Below are 15,311 nucleotides of genomic sequence, written 5' to 3' on the forward strand. Positions count from 1 at the left end.
CCCTGCAAACTTTGCAGGGAAGCATTAGCTTGCTTGGCACTGCATCAAACAGACCTGCAGCTTCTGCAAATCTGCACTAGTGATGTAGCAGCTAGCAGGGCCCTGGCCTGGCCTGTACTGAATGATTACAGGACGCAGATATGATTGCAGATGCAATCAATCATCAATATCATTGCGCACATGCTAAAACTATGAAACCTAGGTAGGTACAAACCTTCTTTCCTTGTTTTCTCCTCCTCCTCGTGCTTTTTTTCTCCTGCGCTGCGACGGCCACTGCACTGACCCTCAGTCCCAGACCAGTTCCTCCCTGAGTCCTTCACTAATTAACTATTACTTGTGCGAAGTACAAAGTGCTCAACGTGTATATTACATAAAAATCATATTGCTGAATTAAGTTCTCCATGCGTACTACAAACTCATTAAACAGTCCACATCCAGTGAAAGTTCATGTACTGCAATGCTCCATGCATGCTGAAATCAATGCAAACTTTAGCACTGGTCACTGTATTGGTGTCACTGGTGCCCAAAAGTGTCGCTATGAGTCACTAATGTAATATTCTAATCTGGAATGATAAACGTGTCACTGTTTTAAACAAGGTTAGGTTAGGACCGTATATATATAATACATTAAAAATAGTTCTGTAAGTACTAGTGTACTAAGCAGCAACACCTTATTTTCTGGCAGTGCCCAGGCCATCCCGACAGCAAACTCTGGATCCACCCCTGACAGATCAACGCACAAGGCAGCTATAATGGAGGGAGCGATTCCAAAAATAATTAAATTTGGATTTAAGGATTATGTTTTAGATGTTTGTGAAAAGAAGAGAACGGCGATATGCAAGGTCTGCAACTCAAAAATAAGAGACACGTCCACCACAACATCCAACTTCATCCGTCACTACAAAACCCACAAAGAAAAGTAGGTACAGTAATGTCACGTGTATGTGTGTATATATATATATGCAAAAATTAGGCCTACATCCCACTTTAGGTGGGAGCAGAGTGTATTGTTGTTCAAATCAATAAATCACATAGCTAACTTTTTTTTCTATCTCTCTTCTGTTTACTGATAGATATGAAGAGTACATCCATACCAAAGGGACTTTTGATGATACCCAGCCTCAAATCTCACAATTCATCGCACAGGGGACTGTGCAGCAATACCACTGCAACCACCAGCAGCAAAAGGCAATTACAAACTCAATCCTGTCAGACCTCATTATAAACTGCAACATGCCACTGTCCATCATTGAACATCAAAGCTTTCGTCGCTTTTTGTCAATAGTAGACAACAAGTACTCTCCAGTAAGTAGAAGAACAATTACTGGCAAGCTTGACAATCTGGTGGCAGATAGGAAAATGAAGCTGAAAAATGAACTCGAAGTGGTAGATCATCTGTCAGTGACTGTAGATATATGGTCAGACCGCAGGATGAGAGGCTTTCTTGGAGTCACAGTGCACTGGATCAACATTGAGAATGACCGTCTTCAGTTAAAATCACAGTTGCTTGCGTGCAACCGCTTCAAAGGTCCCCATACAGGGGAAAGAATTTGTGAGGAATTTGAGCATATATGTGAAGAGTACAAGATTAAAAAAAAGGTAGACCACATCATTTGTGACAACGCCGCAAACATGAAAAAAGCATTCACTACATGTTTTCCAGGACAGCTAGATGAAGACGATGACCTTGATGATTCAGACATTTGGAATGACCTGTCAGTGGAAGAACAGGAGATGTTTGACAATTATTTGAGTGCAAAAACCCAGACTAGACTTCAATGTTTTGCACACACGCTTCAATTGGTAATAGGTGATGGACTTAAAGAGACTAAATTAGTCAATGCAGCTCTCGCCAAAGCTTCCAGGTTGAGCTCCTTGTTACACACAAGCACCTCTTTCAAGGAAAAATTTGAGGAGGAGTTTGGACAGCGTGGAATCCCTGCCTCTGTTACCACACGCTGGAATTCCACACTGAGGCAATTGAAATCAGTGGTCAGCTGTGACCAGCTGAAACTGACTAGAATGCTTGAAGATGGGGGACACAAAGAGACTGTATTCACAGCTAGAGAGTGGAATCAGATTAAGGAACTCGTGGATGTCCTTCAACCTTTTGGAGAAGCCACAGACCTCTCACAGGGAGAAAAACTTGTGACAATAAGTGCTGTTGTACCCTGTATCCTTTCTCTGAATCACCACTTGGAAAATCATAAAGAGAGCGTGCGCTACCTTGGTGGCTTGATCCGTAGCCTGCAAGAATCACTCCAAAGACGATTCGAAGGGATCTTTGTCAATGTGAGGATGGCAGATGAACAGAATGATGTAGCAACCTTACCCTTCTCTGACCCTCTATACCTAAAAGCTGCTCTGCTGGATCCTTCATTTGGCACCATGTGGTTGACCCATGATGTTTTGGCTACCGAAAATGTCAAGGAGGCTGTGTCTGCGATGATAAAAAGTATGTTATGTTTTTGGTAATAACCCGTTTGCAGTAATAACACCTGAGTGCATTGAGTCACTGTTTTATGCTTGTGTTTTTCAGACTTGATTCTCAAAGAGGACTGCAAGCCCACCCCAACAACCACCGATGAAGACGAGCAAATGCCAGTGGCAGAGTCAGAGAGTCAATCTGGGCTGTTCACAGCATACCGCAAAAAACAGAAGAGAGATTCATGTTCCAGTCCCCAAATTCAGCTGAACCAGTATTTAGACATTTGTGATGGACAGAGCTGCCTTCAGTTTTGGGCCATGAACAGGCACATGCTCCCCTCTTTGTTCAGGGTAGCGGTAAGAGTAATGTCAGTCCCTGCATCAAGCGCACCTGTTGAACGTGTGTTTAGCCATGGTGGGGTGATAATGCGACCCCATCGCTCACAACTGAGCGAGAAAGTACTTTCAAATTTAATTTTTTGCAAATGCAATGCATTTTAGGTGGCTATTCTTAGAATAGCCACTTAACATGCATTGCATTTGCAAAAAATAGTATTCTGAGAAGTGAGAATACTATTTTTTGCAAATGCAATGCATTTTAAGTGGCTATTCTAATAACTAAGAAAAAAGGAATAGAAGTTAGGCGCTGTTTCCAAGCCTGGTGAATTCAAATGTGTTATTCCCTTAGTGGGAGGGCAGTATGGACTGGAGTGGGAAAGATTGTAAAGATGTTGCCTATAGTTAGTGAATGTTTATCCCGTGGAATTACTATAAAGGTCCTGGATGTGCATAAGTCAAGTTGGTTGTCTGACTTAATAAAGTGCAGTGTGTGCTCTAAAAAAGATATAACTTAATCCGTATAAATATAATATATCCATATATAAATGAACCCTATTTTTAAATTAAAAATATTTGTGCAAAATTATGTGATCCATAACGTAATCGATAATGTACATATGTAGTGAACAAACAAATATGTATAATCAAGTGCTTTCAGTGCTGCTACAAAAAAAACCCCTGGATTCTGATGGATATTCCAATAAGTAAACCTTTCAGTGCGTGCCTTAATCCGTGTTCTAATAGTGATTGATTGCACTCACCAGATCCTAGCAGCACTGAAAGCACTTGATTATATATATTTGTTTGTTCACTTCATATGTACATTATCGATTTACGTTATGGATCACATAATTTTGCACAAATATTTTTAATTTAAAAATAGGGTTCATTTATATATGGATATATTATGTTTATACGGATTAAGTTATATCTTTTTTAGAGCACACACTGCACTTTATTAAGTCAGACAACCAACTTGACTTATGCACATCCAGGACCTTTATAACACATTTGAATTCACCAGGCTTGGAAACAGCGCTATTTACTTCTATTCCTTTTCTCTAATATCTTACTCCACCTAGTGGAAGTAATCGGTAGTGACAGCAGTTCCAACAACATTCTTTAATTTTTAAATTTTTATTCCATTGCATGCATCCCATTGCGCGGGTGTTTCTCTGTCTTTTTTCTATTCTAATAACTAAGCTCAAAGTTTGAACTTGACACAATGCCAAATTGCCAATATCTGGACACTTGAAGAATGGTGATGGGAATACTATTATTCTCATCACCATTCAAGTGTCCAGATATTGGCATTGTGTCAAGTTCAAACTTTGAGCTTAGTTATTTTCCCCCTCAGCAAGGACTACATTTTTTTCAGGCTTGTTGGCCATTTAATTGCTGAGTGTTCTGCTCCTTGTCTGCTATTTGGGCATTCAAAGTGTTTCTTTAATATGCCAAGAAAAAAGCACTAAGCTGTTTTGTTAATGTTGAAAATAAAACAAAACCTTTCCTGAAAACTGACTTTTAACTCATTTAAAGGATGGAAATGGGGTAGATCAGTATTTTGACTTAATTTGTGACTTGACCAAAATAAATGACTTGACTTGACTTGCTTGACTTCTAGCAGGGACTCGACTTGACTTGCTTGCTTTTCGCCACAGTGACTTGGGACTTGCTTATGACTTGAAGGTTAAGACTTGAGACTTGCTTGTGACTTGCACATGTGTGACTTACCCCCATGTCTGTCAATATCAATAGTAGTAATATCAATATCAATAGTAGTAATATCAATAGTAGTAGTAGTAGCAATATCAATAGTAGTAGCAATATCAATATCAATAGTAATAGTGAGATAGATAGAGAGATATAGATATAGATAGAGAGATATAGATATAGATAGAGAGATATAGATATAGATAGAGAGATATAGATATAGATAGATATAGATAGAGATAGAGAGATACAGAGATATAGATAGAGAGATATAGATATAGATAGAGAGATATAGATATAGATAGAGAGATATAGATATAGATAGATATAGATAGAGATAGAGAGATACAGAGATATAGATAGAGAGATATAGATATAGATAGAAATAGATAGAGAGATATAGATAGAGAGATATAGATATAGATAGAGAGATATAGAGATATAGATAGAGAGATATAGAGATATAGATAGAGAGATATAGATAGAAATAGATAGAGAGATATAGATATAGATAGAGAGATATAGATATAGATAGAGAGATATAGAGATATAGATAGAGAGATATAGAGATATAGATAGATATAGAGATATAGATAGATATAGAGATATAGATATAGAGATATAGATAGAGAGATATAGATATGGATAGATATAGATAGAATGATATAGATGGAGAGATATAGACAGAGAGATATAGATAGAGAGATAGATATAGATAGAGAGATATAGTTAGAGAGATATAGATAGAGAGATATAGATATAGATAGAGAGATATAGTTAGAGAGATATAGATAGAGAGATATAGATATAGATAGAGAGATATAGATAGAGAGATATAGATATAGATATAGATAGAGAGATATAGATAGAGAGATATAGATATAGATATAGATAGAGAGATATAGATAGAGAGATATAGACAGAGAGATATAGATAGAGAGATATAGATATAGATAGAGAGTAGGGATGAGCCGAACACCCCCCGGTTCGGTTCGCACCAGAACCTGCGAACGGACCGAAAGTTCGCACGAACGTTAGAACCCCATTGACGTCTATGGGACTCGAACGTTCGAAATCAAAAGTGCTCATTTTAAAGGCTAATTTGCATGGTATTGTCCTAAAAAGGGTTTGGGGACCCGGGTCCTACCCCAGGGGACATGTATCAATGCAAAAAAAACTTTTAAAAACGGCCGTTTTTTCGGGAGCAGTGATTTTAATGATGCTTAAAGTGAAAAAAAAAAGTGAAATATTCCTTTAAATATCGTACCTGGGGGGTGTCTATAGTATGCCTGTAAAGTGACGCGTGTTTCCCATGTTTAGAACAGTCCCTGCACCAAATGTCATTTTTAAAGGAAAAAATCTCATTTAAAACTGCTTGCGGGTTTAATGTAATGTCGGGTCCTGGCAATATGGATGAAAATCAGTGAGACAAACGGCATGGGTACCCCCCAGTCCATTACCAGGCCCTTTGGGTCTTGTATGGATATTAAGGGGAACCCCGCACCCAAATTAAAATAAGGAAAGGTGTGGGGCCACCAGGCCCTATATACTCTGAACAGCAGTATACAGGCGGTGCAAACAAGACAGGGACTGTAGGTTTGTTGTTAAGTAGAATCTCTTTGTAATTTTGAACGGGTACATTTTTAACGTGTTTAGCTCCAGCCAAAAAATCTTTTCTAAGCTTTTTGGAAAACATAGGGAAGGGTTATCACCCCTGTGACATTTGTTTTGTTGTCTTTCCTCCTCTTCAGAAGATTTCACCTCACTTTTTGTCCCAATGAAAAATGTTTTTTGAAAATTTGGGTTTTTTTGTGGAACAAGGATTGGAAAGCATTAGTGGAAAGGAGAAATGTTTTTCCCATATTAACTCTTAAGGAGAGAATTTCCCTTCCTAGGGGTAGATTTCATCTCACTTCCTGTTGTCTCCTTCCGTTTGCAAGTAGGAGTCGTTTGTAAGTTAGATGTTTGAAAGTAGGGTCCTGCCCTATATACTCAGCAGAAATTTGGGCCTTAGGTGTTGTTGTGGCCACAACACTGTAAGCCCTCACAGGGCCCTGCTGTGAAATATTAGATCAAGAATTGTAATTACATGCCCCTGTTGAACAGGAGCTGAAAAATTAGGCCTTAGGCACTGGTGCTGGTGCCACAACACTGCAACCCCTCACAGACACTCTAGTTGGAATGCAGGAACGAGCCCTGCTGCAAAGTATTGCATCAAAAATTGTAATTACACGCCCCTGTTAAACAAGGGCTGAAAAATTGGGCCTAAGGCACTGGTGCTGGTGCCACAACACTGCAACCCCTCACAGACACTCTATTTGGAATGCAGGAACGAGCCCTGCTGCAAAGTATTGCATCAAAAATTGTAATTACACGCCCCTGTTAAACAGGGGCTGAAAAATTGTGCCTTAGGCACTGGTGGTGGCGCCCAGAACCAAAAATGTTCTTACAAGCTATCAGCGTGATGATTGAGGAGGAAGAGGATAATTACTCAGGGATAGTCACTCAGCATCAGCATAGGCAGTCTTTGAAGGGATCTGAGATTTCAAAAAAAATTATTCGGTTACATCAGCATCAGGTGCTTGGTAGCTGGTGGTGATCCAAGACTGATTCATTTTTATGAAGGTCAGTCGATCGACCGAGTCAGTGGACAGACGCACCCTGTGATCGGTTACCATGCCTCCAGCAGCACTGAATGTGCGTTCCGAAAGAACGCTGGATGCAGGACAGGCCAATAGCTCAATTGCATACTGTGCAAGCTCTGGCCAGTGATCCATCCTCAAGACCCAGTAACCCAGAGGATTTTCGGTGGGAAAGGTGTCCAAGTCTGATCTTGCCCCTAGGTATTCCTGCACCATGTAAAACAGACGCTGGCGATGGTTGCTGGAACCGATCATACCTTGGGGCTGCGGACCAAAAAATTGTCTGAACGCATCGGTCAGACGGCCACCTTCTCCACCGCTCCTTCTTTGACTGACCGAAGCCTCAGCAACACGTTGTCCAGAAACAGGAGTTTGTAACCTCCCAGTCTCTGGGAACAGGTTGCACAGACCTTTCTGCAAGGCCTCCCGAAGATGTTTCATCCTCTGCTCCCTCTGCGATGGCAAGATAAGGTCTGCAACCTTACCCTTGTAACGTGGATCAAGGAGGGTTGCCAGCCAGTATTGGTCCTTTTCCTTGATACCACGAATACGAGGATCCTTACGCAGGCTTTGCGGGATCAGGGAGGCCATGCAGCGTAGGTTTGCTGAGGCATTCGGTCCGGAGTCCTCTGGATCACTAAGGACGACATGGTCCGCAGCCACCTCCTCCCAGCCACGTACAAGTCCATGTGTTTCTTGGGACTGATCCCTTAAAGACTGCTGCTGATGCTGAGTGCCAGGCTCCACCTCCATACTATATAACTCAAAATTTGTGCGCTGGCAATAATATAATTGGAAAAAATGCCTAGGAGACACAATTTATATATGAATCCCAGCAAAAATAATAATAACAAGTGCATAAAATCCTCTCTCAAAGATCCAAAAAGAATATTTGCATATTATGAAAATAAATTATAAATAATCGCACATCCAAAGAACCTATGATCAGTCCGTGAATAAGCTAAGCAAAATAAAAAGGAAAAAGTTCATTTGGTATATCTCATCACAAAATCAGGAGTATAATGAGCTGGAAAGACTATTCCCGAATACATATTGATTGCAGAAAAAGCAGTGGTGGATGTACGCTTACCCCAATCGTTGGACCTCCTCTATGGCAAGGTCGTATGGGCTTGCAGATATAGCCCTCTGCGGGGACAGATGGGATGTTGATATCCGGGTCTTGTCAGCGTGCACCACCGACTCCAATATGGTCCGGCCAATCCAACAGCTCCAACATCAGAGGGGGGACTCAGGAGTGGAAGAGTCCATACCAAGAAAAAAAGCAAGGGGAAGAACTCCAATAGTGTAATAACGTTGGGGATTTATTGGTTAAAATAAACCACAGATGTACATATAGACAGTTCCAATAAAAAAGAATATTTCTCTAAAAAAGCCGGCATAAAACAAAGGCAGAACGCCCGTGCAAATAAGAAATTCAAAACACGTGATGGCAAGCACTGCGAGGCCACGCCCTACATGTTTCATCATACGTGACATCTTCTACGGGGCTCTGTCGGCTCTGAGGAGTGTAATTGTGATAGGCAGCCAGCACCTCTCCTTGCCTGCCTGTCACTCACAATAATAGGCAGTGCCGGTTCCTGGAGGACATGTGGGTGCCGGGGGCACTGGGCTATGGGACTGCAGAGCTGTCTGCCTCTGCCTCACCATTCTTTCTTCTCCTCCCTCCCCAAACCTCTCTCAATCCAGTGCCGTGAATCACCCCTCTGGTGGGTGTCACCCGGGTGTGGCCTGCACCCCCTAGCGATGCCACTGCGTGTCATGTTGGTGAGGTGCCATCATCATCATCTGAGCTGCTGCAAAATGTCAGTGTCATTTTGAGAGTCAATTTCATGTGTGTGTGCCGCCCATTCTAATTTCTTGCCCTCTCGATTCTTGTCCCTGAGCTACTTACTATATCGAAAATAAAATAAGAAATATGTTTTTGCCTTAATATCTACCTTAAATCACTTTGCTAATTACATATTGTACTTGATTGTAGCCTAAATACTGAAATTTGCACTTAAAACTGTAATTTTGTAATTTTTGGATATGCCAGTAAAAACGTGACGGTGCCAGTAAATTATGGGTGTTGTGTCAGTAAATTTCAATCTGGTAGGTTGGAAACACTGCTGAACAGTAAGGAATTTCAGTCCCCACAATGAAAGGCTAAACACAAGTATAAGTTCCAAAGAGTACTTACTAGTGTAGAGGAGGTCCCAAAAAGAATGGCTGAAGGAGGGAGAAGGGGGGAGACAGCGAAGCAGTCTCTCTCTCTCTCTCTCTCTCTCTCTCTCTCTCTCTCTCTCTCTCTCTCTCTCTCTCTCTCATGTAATATTTCCCTATCAGAGTAAGGTGTACGAATGACACCATTTATGCCTCTCTCCATCCCGCTGCCTTCTCCCTCCTTCAGTCATTCTTTTCTGGACCTCCTCTACACTAGTAAGTACTCTTTGGAACTTATGCTTGTGTTCAGCCTTTCATTGTGGGGACTGAATTTCCTTGCTGTTCAGTGATCTGCAATGGCGTCCCTAGGGGGGGCAGAGGGGGCCCTGTCTCCCCCAACATTATGCTATGCCCCACCATGTGCCCCCCCATTACATTTTTTTTTTTTTTTTGCAAAAAGGCAATGTCTAAGAGGGAGAGCGTCCCCAGTCAGCTCCTGCGGGTGATTCCTCTCCCCTCCCTCTGCTCGATGACACTGCATAATTTGAGCACTCACACAACTACGGCCACCCAATCTGCTCCTACCTCTGCATCCTCATTGGCAGGGAGAAGAGCGAGTTGCAGGAAGGACTCCACCAGGACTCTCAGTTACTGAAAAGACAGACTGATTTCTCCTGTCCTTAGGACAGGAGAACCAGCCTATAAATTCCAAGAGATGCCAGACCAGCACTGTCAATAGCAGGGGCAGGATAATAAGAGGAGGCTGGGGAACCCCACAGTGGCAGAACACCAGGGCCCGGTGGTAAGACAACCTTTGCAACCCTGATAGTTCTCCCACTGCTTTGGACCCTTATATTTTCTTGGTATGCTGGTGACATATATCTCTTGTTTTCTGCCACCCTGGGGGGGCCCAATACAGTAGGAAGGGAGCTCACTGCAGAACATGTGAAAGGGCTGTTGTGGGGTCGTAGTAAAGGGTCCCAGGATATATATATATATATATATATATATATATATATATATATATTGCATTTTATGGTTGCCCCCCTACTTTTATCCCTGTCCCCCCATGTGCCCCCCCTAAATATGAAAGCTGGACACGCCACTGGTGATCTGCTTATGCAGCTCAAGGAGGGGATTGTTTGCAGAGCCTTGAAAGATTTGAAATGCCATCTGATCTTCGTGGGCTCTGCCTTTACTGTCCCCTCTTTCAAACTGACCCCTTGGTTAATCGCCCACAACGATTAGAAACACTAAATCTATATAGGAATTACCAACAACATCATAAATGAATTCCATTTTTTTCTTACTTATAGGATAATACAGGTTATTTCCCTAAACAGTAGAACCCAACAGCAAGCGTGCCACGGGTGCGTGTCTGGGCACTGTGGGGATAAAAATAAGGGGCGGCATTCACCATTCTCGGTCCTCCTGTTTACTGTCCGAATCATCCGATCATCCCCTCATTTTAGGGATGGAAGATCAAATTGGTTCTATTTTTTTCATTATCTAGAATTGAGGTAAACATTTTTGCCCTACTCACTACCCTATACTTTTTAGTATTATTATTTTGAACCATTGTCAGGAAAGAAGCAAGTACCAGCCTCGCCAATATTACCGCTTTCCTACGCACATGCGCAGTAGAGCGGTACCCTGGCGCATCTCTGGGCACAATACAGCTGAAAGGCTAATGCGCATGCGCAATTCAGGGAAATGGCAAATGCGTGTGTGCAATTCAGCGGAACGGCGAATGCACGTACGCAATAGCGCACGCACAACCTGAGCCTCCCACTGCCTATAAAAGCCACTCTGTGCCATGGCCAATTTGCTGGTTTGTCTTTCAGATTCCTGTGTGTTTCCTGCTTGTATCCTGATTCTTGATTACCCGTTGTGATCCGGATTGACCTTGATTTATACTGATCTCTTCCTGCTTCTGACCTTCATCTTGCCTCTTGGACCAACTTGCCTCCTGTGTTTGACCCTCGGCCTGTCTAAGGTTATCCCTTCCTGTACCAGTGGTTGACCCTCGGCCTGCTCTCAGACTCTGCTATTTGTCTCCAGTGCTTGACCCCTGGCGTGCTCACAGACTTTGCCTGCAGTTATCTGTGTTTGACCCTCTGCCTGTTTTATGGATTTCCTATCAGTCTTCAGCATTTAATCATCAGCCTGTTTACAGACCTGCTATCAGTCTCCAGCACAAGACTGTTCTGCCCATCTAAGAGACTCTTGCCAGTCATCGGTGTTTGACCCCTGGCCTGTTGTTGGACTAGCTGCTCATCTACCTCCCTGAGCTTCAGCATCTCCCAGTCCTGCACAGCTGTCTCCTTCCCGGTGACCTTCACACAAGACCTGCCCTGCCTGCTGGTGACTCGTGCCTCTTTGTGCCCTTCACCCCCTGTACCATCTCCAGGAGTGGAGTGCGCTTAGTCGCAAGAGGTTACCGCTCTCAGCATCTCAGCCTCGGTAAATTCCCATATCTGACAACCATATCCAACATGTTTGTATTTTATCCTCTCTCTCTGGTTACCAAAGGTCTTCTCATTTTGTAAATCCTGGCTTCAGTTTAGGAATCAAAAATGAATACTTCTTGAACACAAGCATCCGGTAGGCATTCATCTTCAGTTCATCATTATTTTGTATAAAATGTATTTTGTATAATGTATGAATATTTCTCTATTAAATATACATAGGCATGTCCTATTGACATGCCATGCAATTTTATTCATGGAAATTTTCAAACATAATCATTTACAATTGTTGTTTTTCTTATAGTATATATTACTTCATGCAACACTTTCAAAAACCTCCTGAAGAAGCTCCTTTGAGCGAAACATGTAGAGTAAGAAGTGGTTGTACATGTCAAAAGAAGTAATACGTAATTCTTGTAAATGTTTATTGTGATTTTAAAGAATTTTTTAACCACTTGCCGACCGCCTAACGATGATATACGTCGGCAGAATGGCACGGGCAGGCAAAATCACGTACCTGGTACGTGATTTCCTTCCCATGGGCGTAGCGTCCGATCGGACCCCCCTGGTGCCTGAGGCGGTCGGCTTTGGTCTGGCAGCGATCAGAGATGAGGGGAAGGGCCATCCATTCGTGGCCCCCCCCTCGCGATTGCTCCCAGCTAATCGGAATCTTCCCCTGCCTCTGTGTAGTACACAGAGGCAGAGGATGTGATGTCATCTCTCCTCGGCTCGGCAGTTTCTGTTCCGGCGCCGAGGAGAGAAGACTGTAATGTGAGTGCACAACACACACACATCCCAGTAGAACATGCCAGGCATACTTTACACCCCCCTTTACCCCCCGATCCCCCCCGATCACCCCCGATCACCCCTCCCCCCCAGTCACACTGACACCAAGCAGTTTTTTTTTTCTGATTACTTCATGGTGTCAGTTTGTGACAGTTAGTGTGGTAGGGCAGTTAGTGTTAGCCCCCTTTAGGTCTAGGGTACCCCACTAACCCCCCTAATAAAGTTTTAACCCCTTGATCACCCCCCGTCACCAGTGTCACTAAGCGATACTTTTTCTGATCGCTGTATTAGTGTCGCTGGTGACGCTAGTTAGTGAGATAAATATTTAGGTTTGCCGTCAGCGTTTTATAGCGACAGGGACCCCCATATACTACCTAATAAATGTTTTAACCCCTTGATTGCCCCCTAGTTAACCCTTTCACCACTGATCACCGTATAACTGTTACGGGTGACGCTGGTTAGTTCGTTTATTTTTTATAGTGTCAGGGAACCCGCCCTTACCGAATAAAGGTTTAGCCCCCTGATCGCCCGGCGGTGATATGCATCGCCCCAGGCAGCGTCAGATTAGCGCCAGTACCGCTAACACCCGCGCACGCAGCATACGCCTCCCTTAGTGGTATAGTATCTGAACGGATCAATATCTGATCCAATCAGATCTATACTAGCGTCCCCAGCAGTTTAGGGTTCCCACAAACGCAGTGTTAGCGGGATCAGCCCAGATACCTGCTAGCATCTGCGTTTTGCCCCTCCGCCCGGCCCAGCCCACCCAAGTGCAGTATCGATCGATCACTGTCACTTACAAAACACTAAACAAATAACTGCAGCGTTCGCAGAGTCAGGCCTGATCCCTGCGATCGCTAACAGTTTTCTTGGTAGCATTTTGGTGAACTGGCAAGCACCAGCGGCCTAGTACACCCCGGTCGTAGTCAAACCAGCACTGCAGTAACACGTGGTGACGTGGCGAGTCCCATAAGTGCAGTTCAAGCTGGTGAGGTGGCAAGCACAAGTAGTGTCCCGCTGCCACCAAAAAGACAAACACAGGCCCGTCGTGCCCATAATGCCCTTCCTGCTGCATTCGCCAATCCTAATTGGGAACCCACCACTTCTGCAGCGCCCGTACTTCCCCCATTCACATCCCCAACCAAATGCAGTCGGCTGCATGAGAGGCATTTTTATGTCCTCCCGAGTACCCCTACCCAACGAACCCCCCCAAAAAAGATGTCGTGTCTGCAGCAAACGCGGATATAGGCGTGACACCCGCTATTATTGTCCCTCCTGTCCTGACAATCCTGGTCTTTGCATTGGTGAATGTTTTGAACGCTACCATTCATTAGTTGAGTATTAGGGTACAGCATTGCACAGACTAGGCACACTTTCACAGGGTCTCCCAAGATGCCATCGCATTTTGAGAGACCCGAACCTGGAACCGGTTACAGTTATAAAAGTTAGTTACAAAAAAAGTGTAAAAAAAAAAAAACAAACAAACAAAAATATAAAATAAAAAAAAATAGTTGTTTTATTGTTCTCTCTCTCTCTATTCTCTCTCTATTGTTCTGCTTTTTTACTGTATTCTATTCTGCAATGTTTTATTGTTATTATGTTTTATCATGTTTGCTTTTCAGGTATGCAATTTTTTATACTTTACCGTTTACTGTGCTTTATTGTTAACCATTTTTTTGTCTTCAGGTACGCCATTCACGACTTTGAGTGGTTATACCAGAATGATGCTTGCAGGTTTAGGTATCATCTTGGTATCATTCTTTTCAGCCAGCGGTCGGCTTTCATATAAAAGCAATCCTAGTGGCTAATTAGCCTCTAGACTGCTTTTACAAGCAGTGGGAGGGAATGCCCCCCTCCCCCACCGTCTTCCGTGTTTTTCTCTGGCTCTCCTGTCTCAACAGGGAACCTGAGAATGCAGTCGGTGATTCAGCCAGCTGACCATAGAGCTGATCAGAGACCAGAGTGGCTCCAAACATCTCTATGGCCTAAGAAACCGGAAGCTATGAGCATTTTATGACTTAGATTTCGCCGGATGTAAATAGCGCCATTGGGAAATTGGGGAAGCATTTTATCACACCGATCTTGGTGTGGTCAGATGCTTTGAGGGCAGAGGAGAAATCTAGGGTCTAATAGACCCCAATTTTTTCAAAAAAGAGTACCTGTCACTACCTATTGCTATCATAGGGGATATTTACATTCCCTGAGATAACAATAAAAATTATTTTTTTTTTAAAAAATGAAAGGAACAGTTTAAAAATAAGATAATAAAGCAAAAAAAATAGTAAAGAAAAAAAAAAAAAAGCACCCCTGTCGCCCCCTGCTCTCGCGCTAAGGCGAACGCAAGCGTCGGTCTGGCGTCAAATGTAAACAGCAATTGCACCATGCATGTGAGGTATCACCGCGAAGGTCAGATCGAGGGCAGTAATTTTAGCAGTAGACCTCCTCTGTAAATCTAAAGTGGTAACCTGTAAAGGCTTTTAAAAGCTTTTAAAAATGTATTAATTTTGTTGCCACTGCACGTTTGTAAGCAATTTTAAAGCATGTCATGTTTGGTATCCATGTACTCGGCCTAATCTCATCTTTATTAATTCATCAAACATTTGGGCAATATAGTGTGTTTTAGTGCATTAAAATTTAAAAAAGTGTGTTTTTTCCCCAAAAAAGGCGTTTGAAAAATCGCTGCGCAAATACTGTGTGAAAAAAAAAATGAAACACCCACCATTTTAATCTGTAGGGCATTTGCTTTAAAAAAATATATAATGTTTGGGGGTTC

The 15,311-nt window shown here is 42.7% G+C and overlaps 1 protein-coding gene across 1 annotated transcript; it reads left to right on the forward strand.

The window, feature by feature from the left end:
• The first annotated feature begins 304 nt into the window (after positions 1-304).
• LOC141117576 (zinc finger BED domain-containing protein 4-like) lies at positions 305-3,203 on the forward strand. The gene is made up of 3 exons (XM_073610490.1): positions 305-919; positions 1,074-2,455; positions 2,540-3,203. Exons 1-3 carry the CDS (start codon positions 753-755, stop codon positions 2,926-2,928), a joined length of 1,938 nt encoding a protein of 645 aa, XP_073466591.1. The 5' UTR covers positions 305-752; the 3' UTR covers positions 2,929-3,203.
• Positions 3,204-15,311: the final 12,108 nt, after the last annotated feature.

Source organism: Aquarana catesbeiana, linkage group LG13 (assembly GCF_042186555.1).
Source record: "Aquarana catesbeiana isolate 2022-GZ linkage group LG13, ASM4218655v1, whole genome shotgun sequence".
Lineage (NCBI taxonomy): Eukaryota > Metazoa > Chordata > Amphibia > Anura > Ranidae > Aquarana > Aquarana catesbeiana.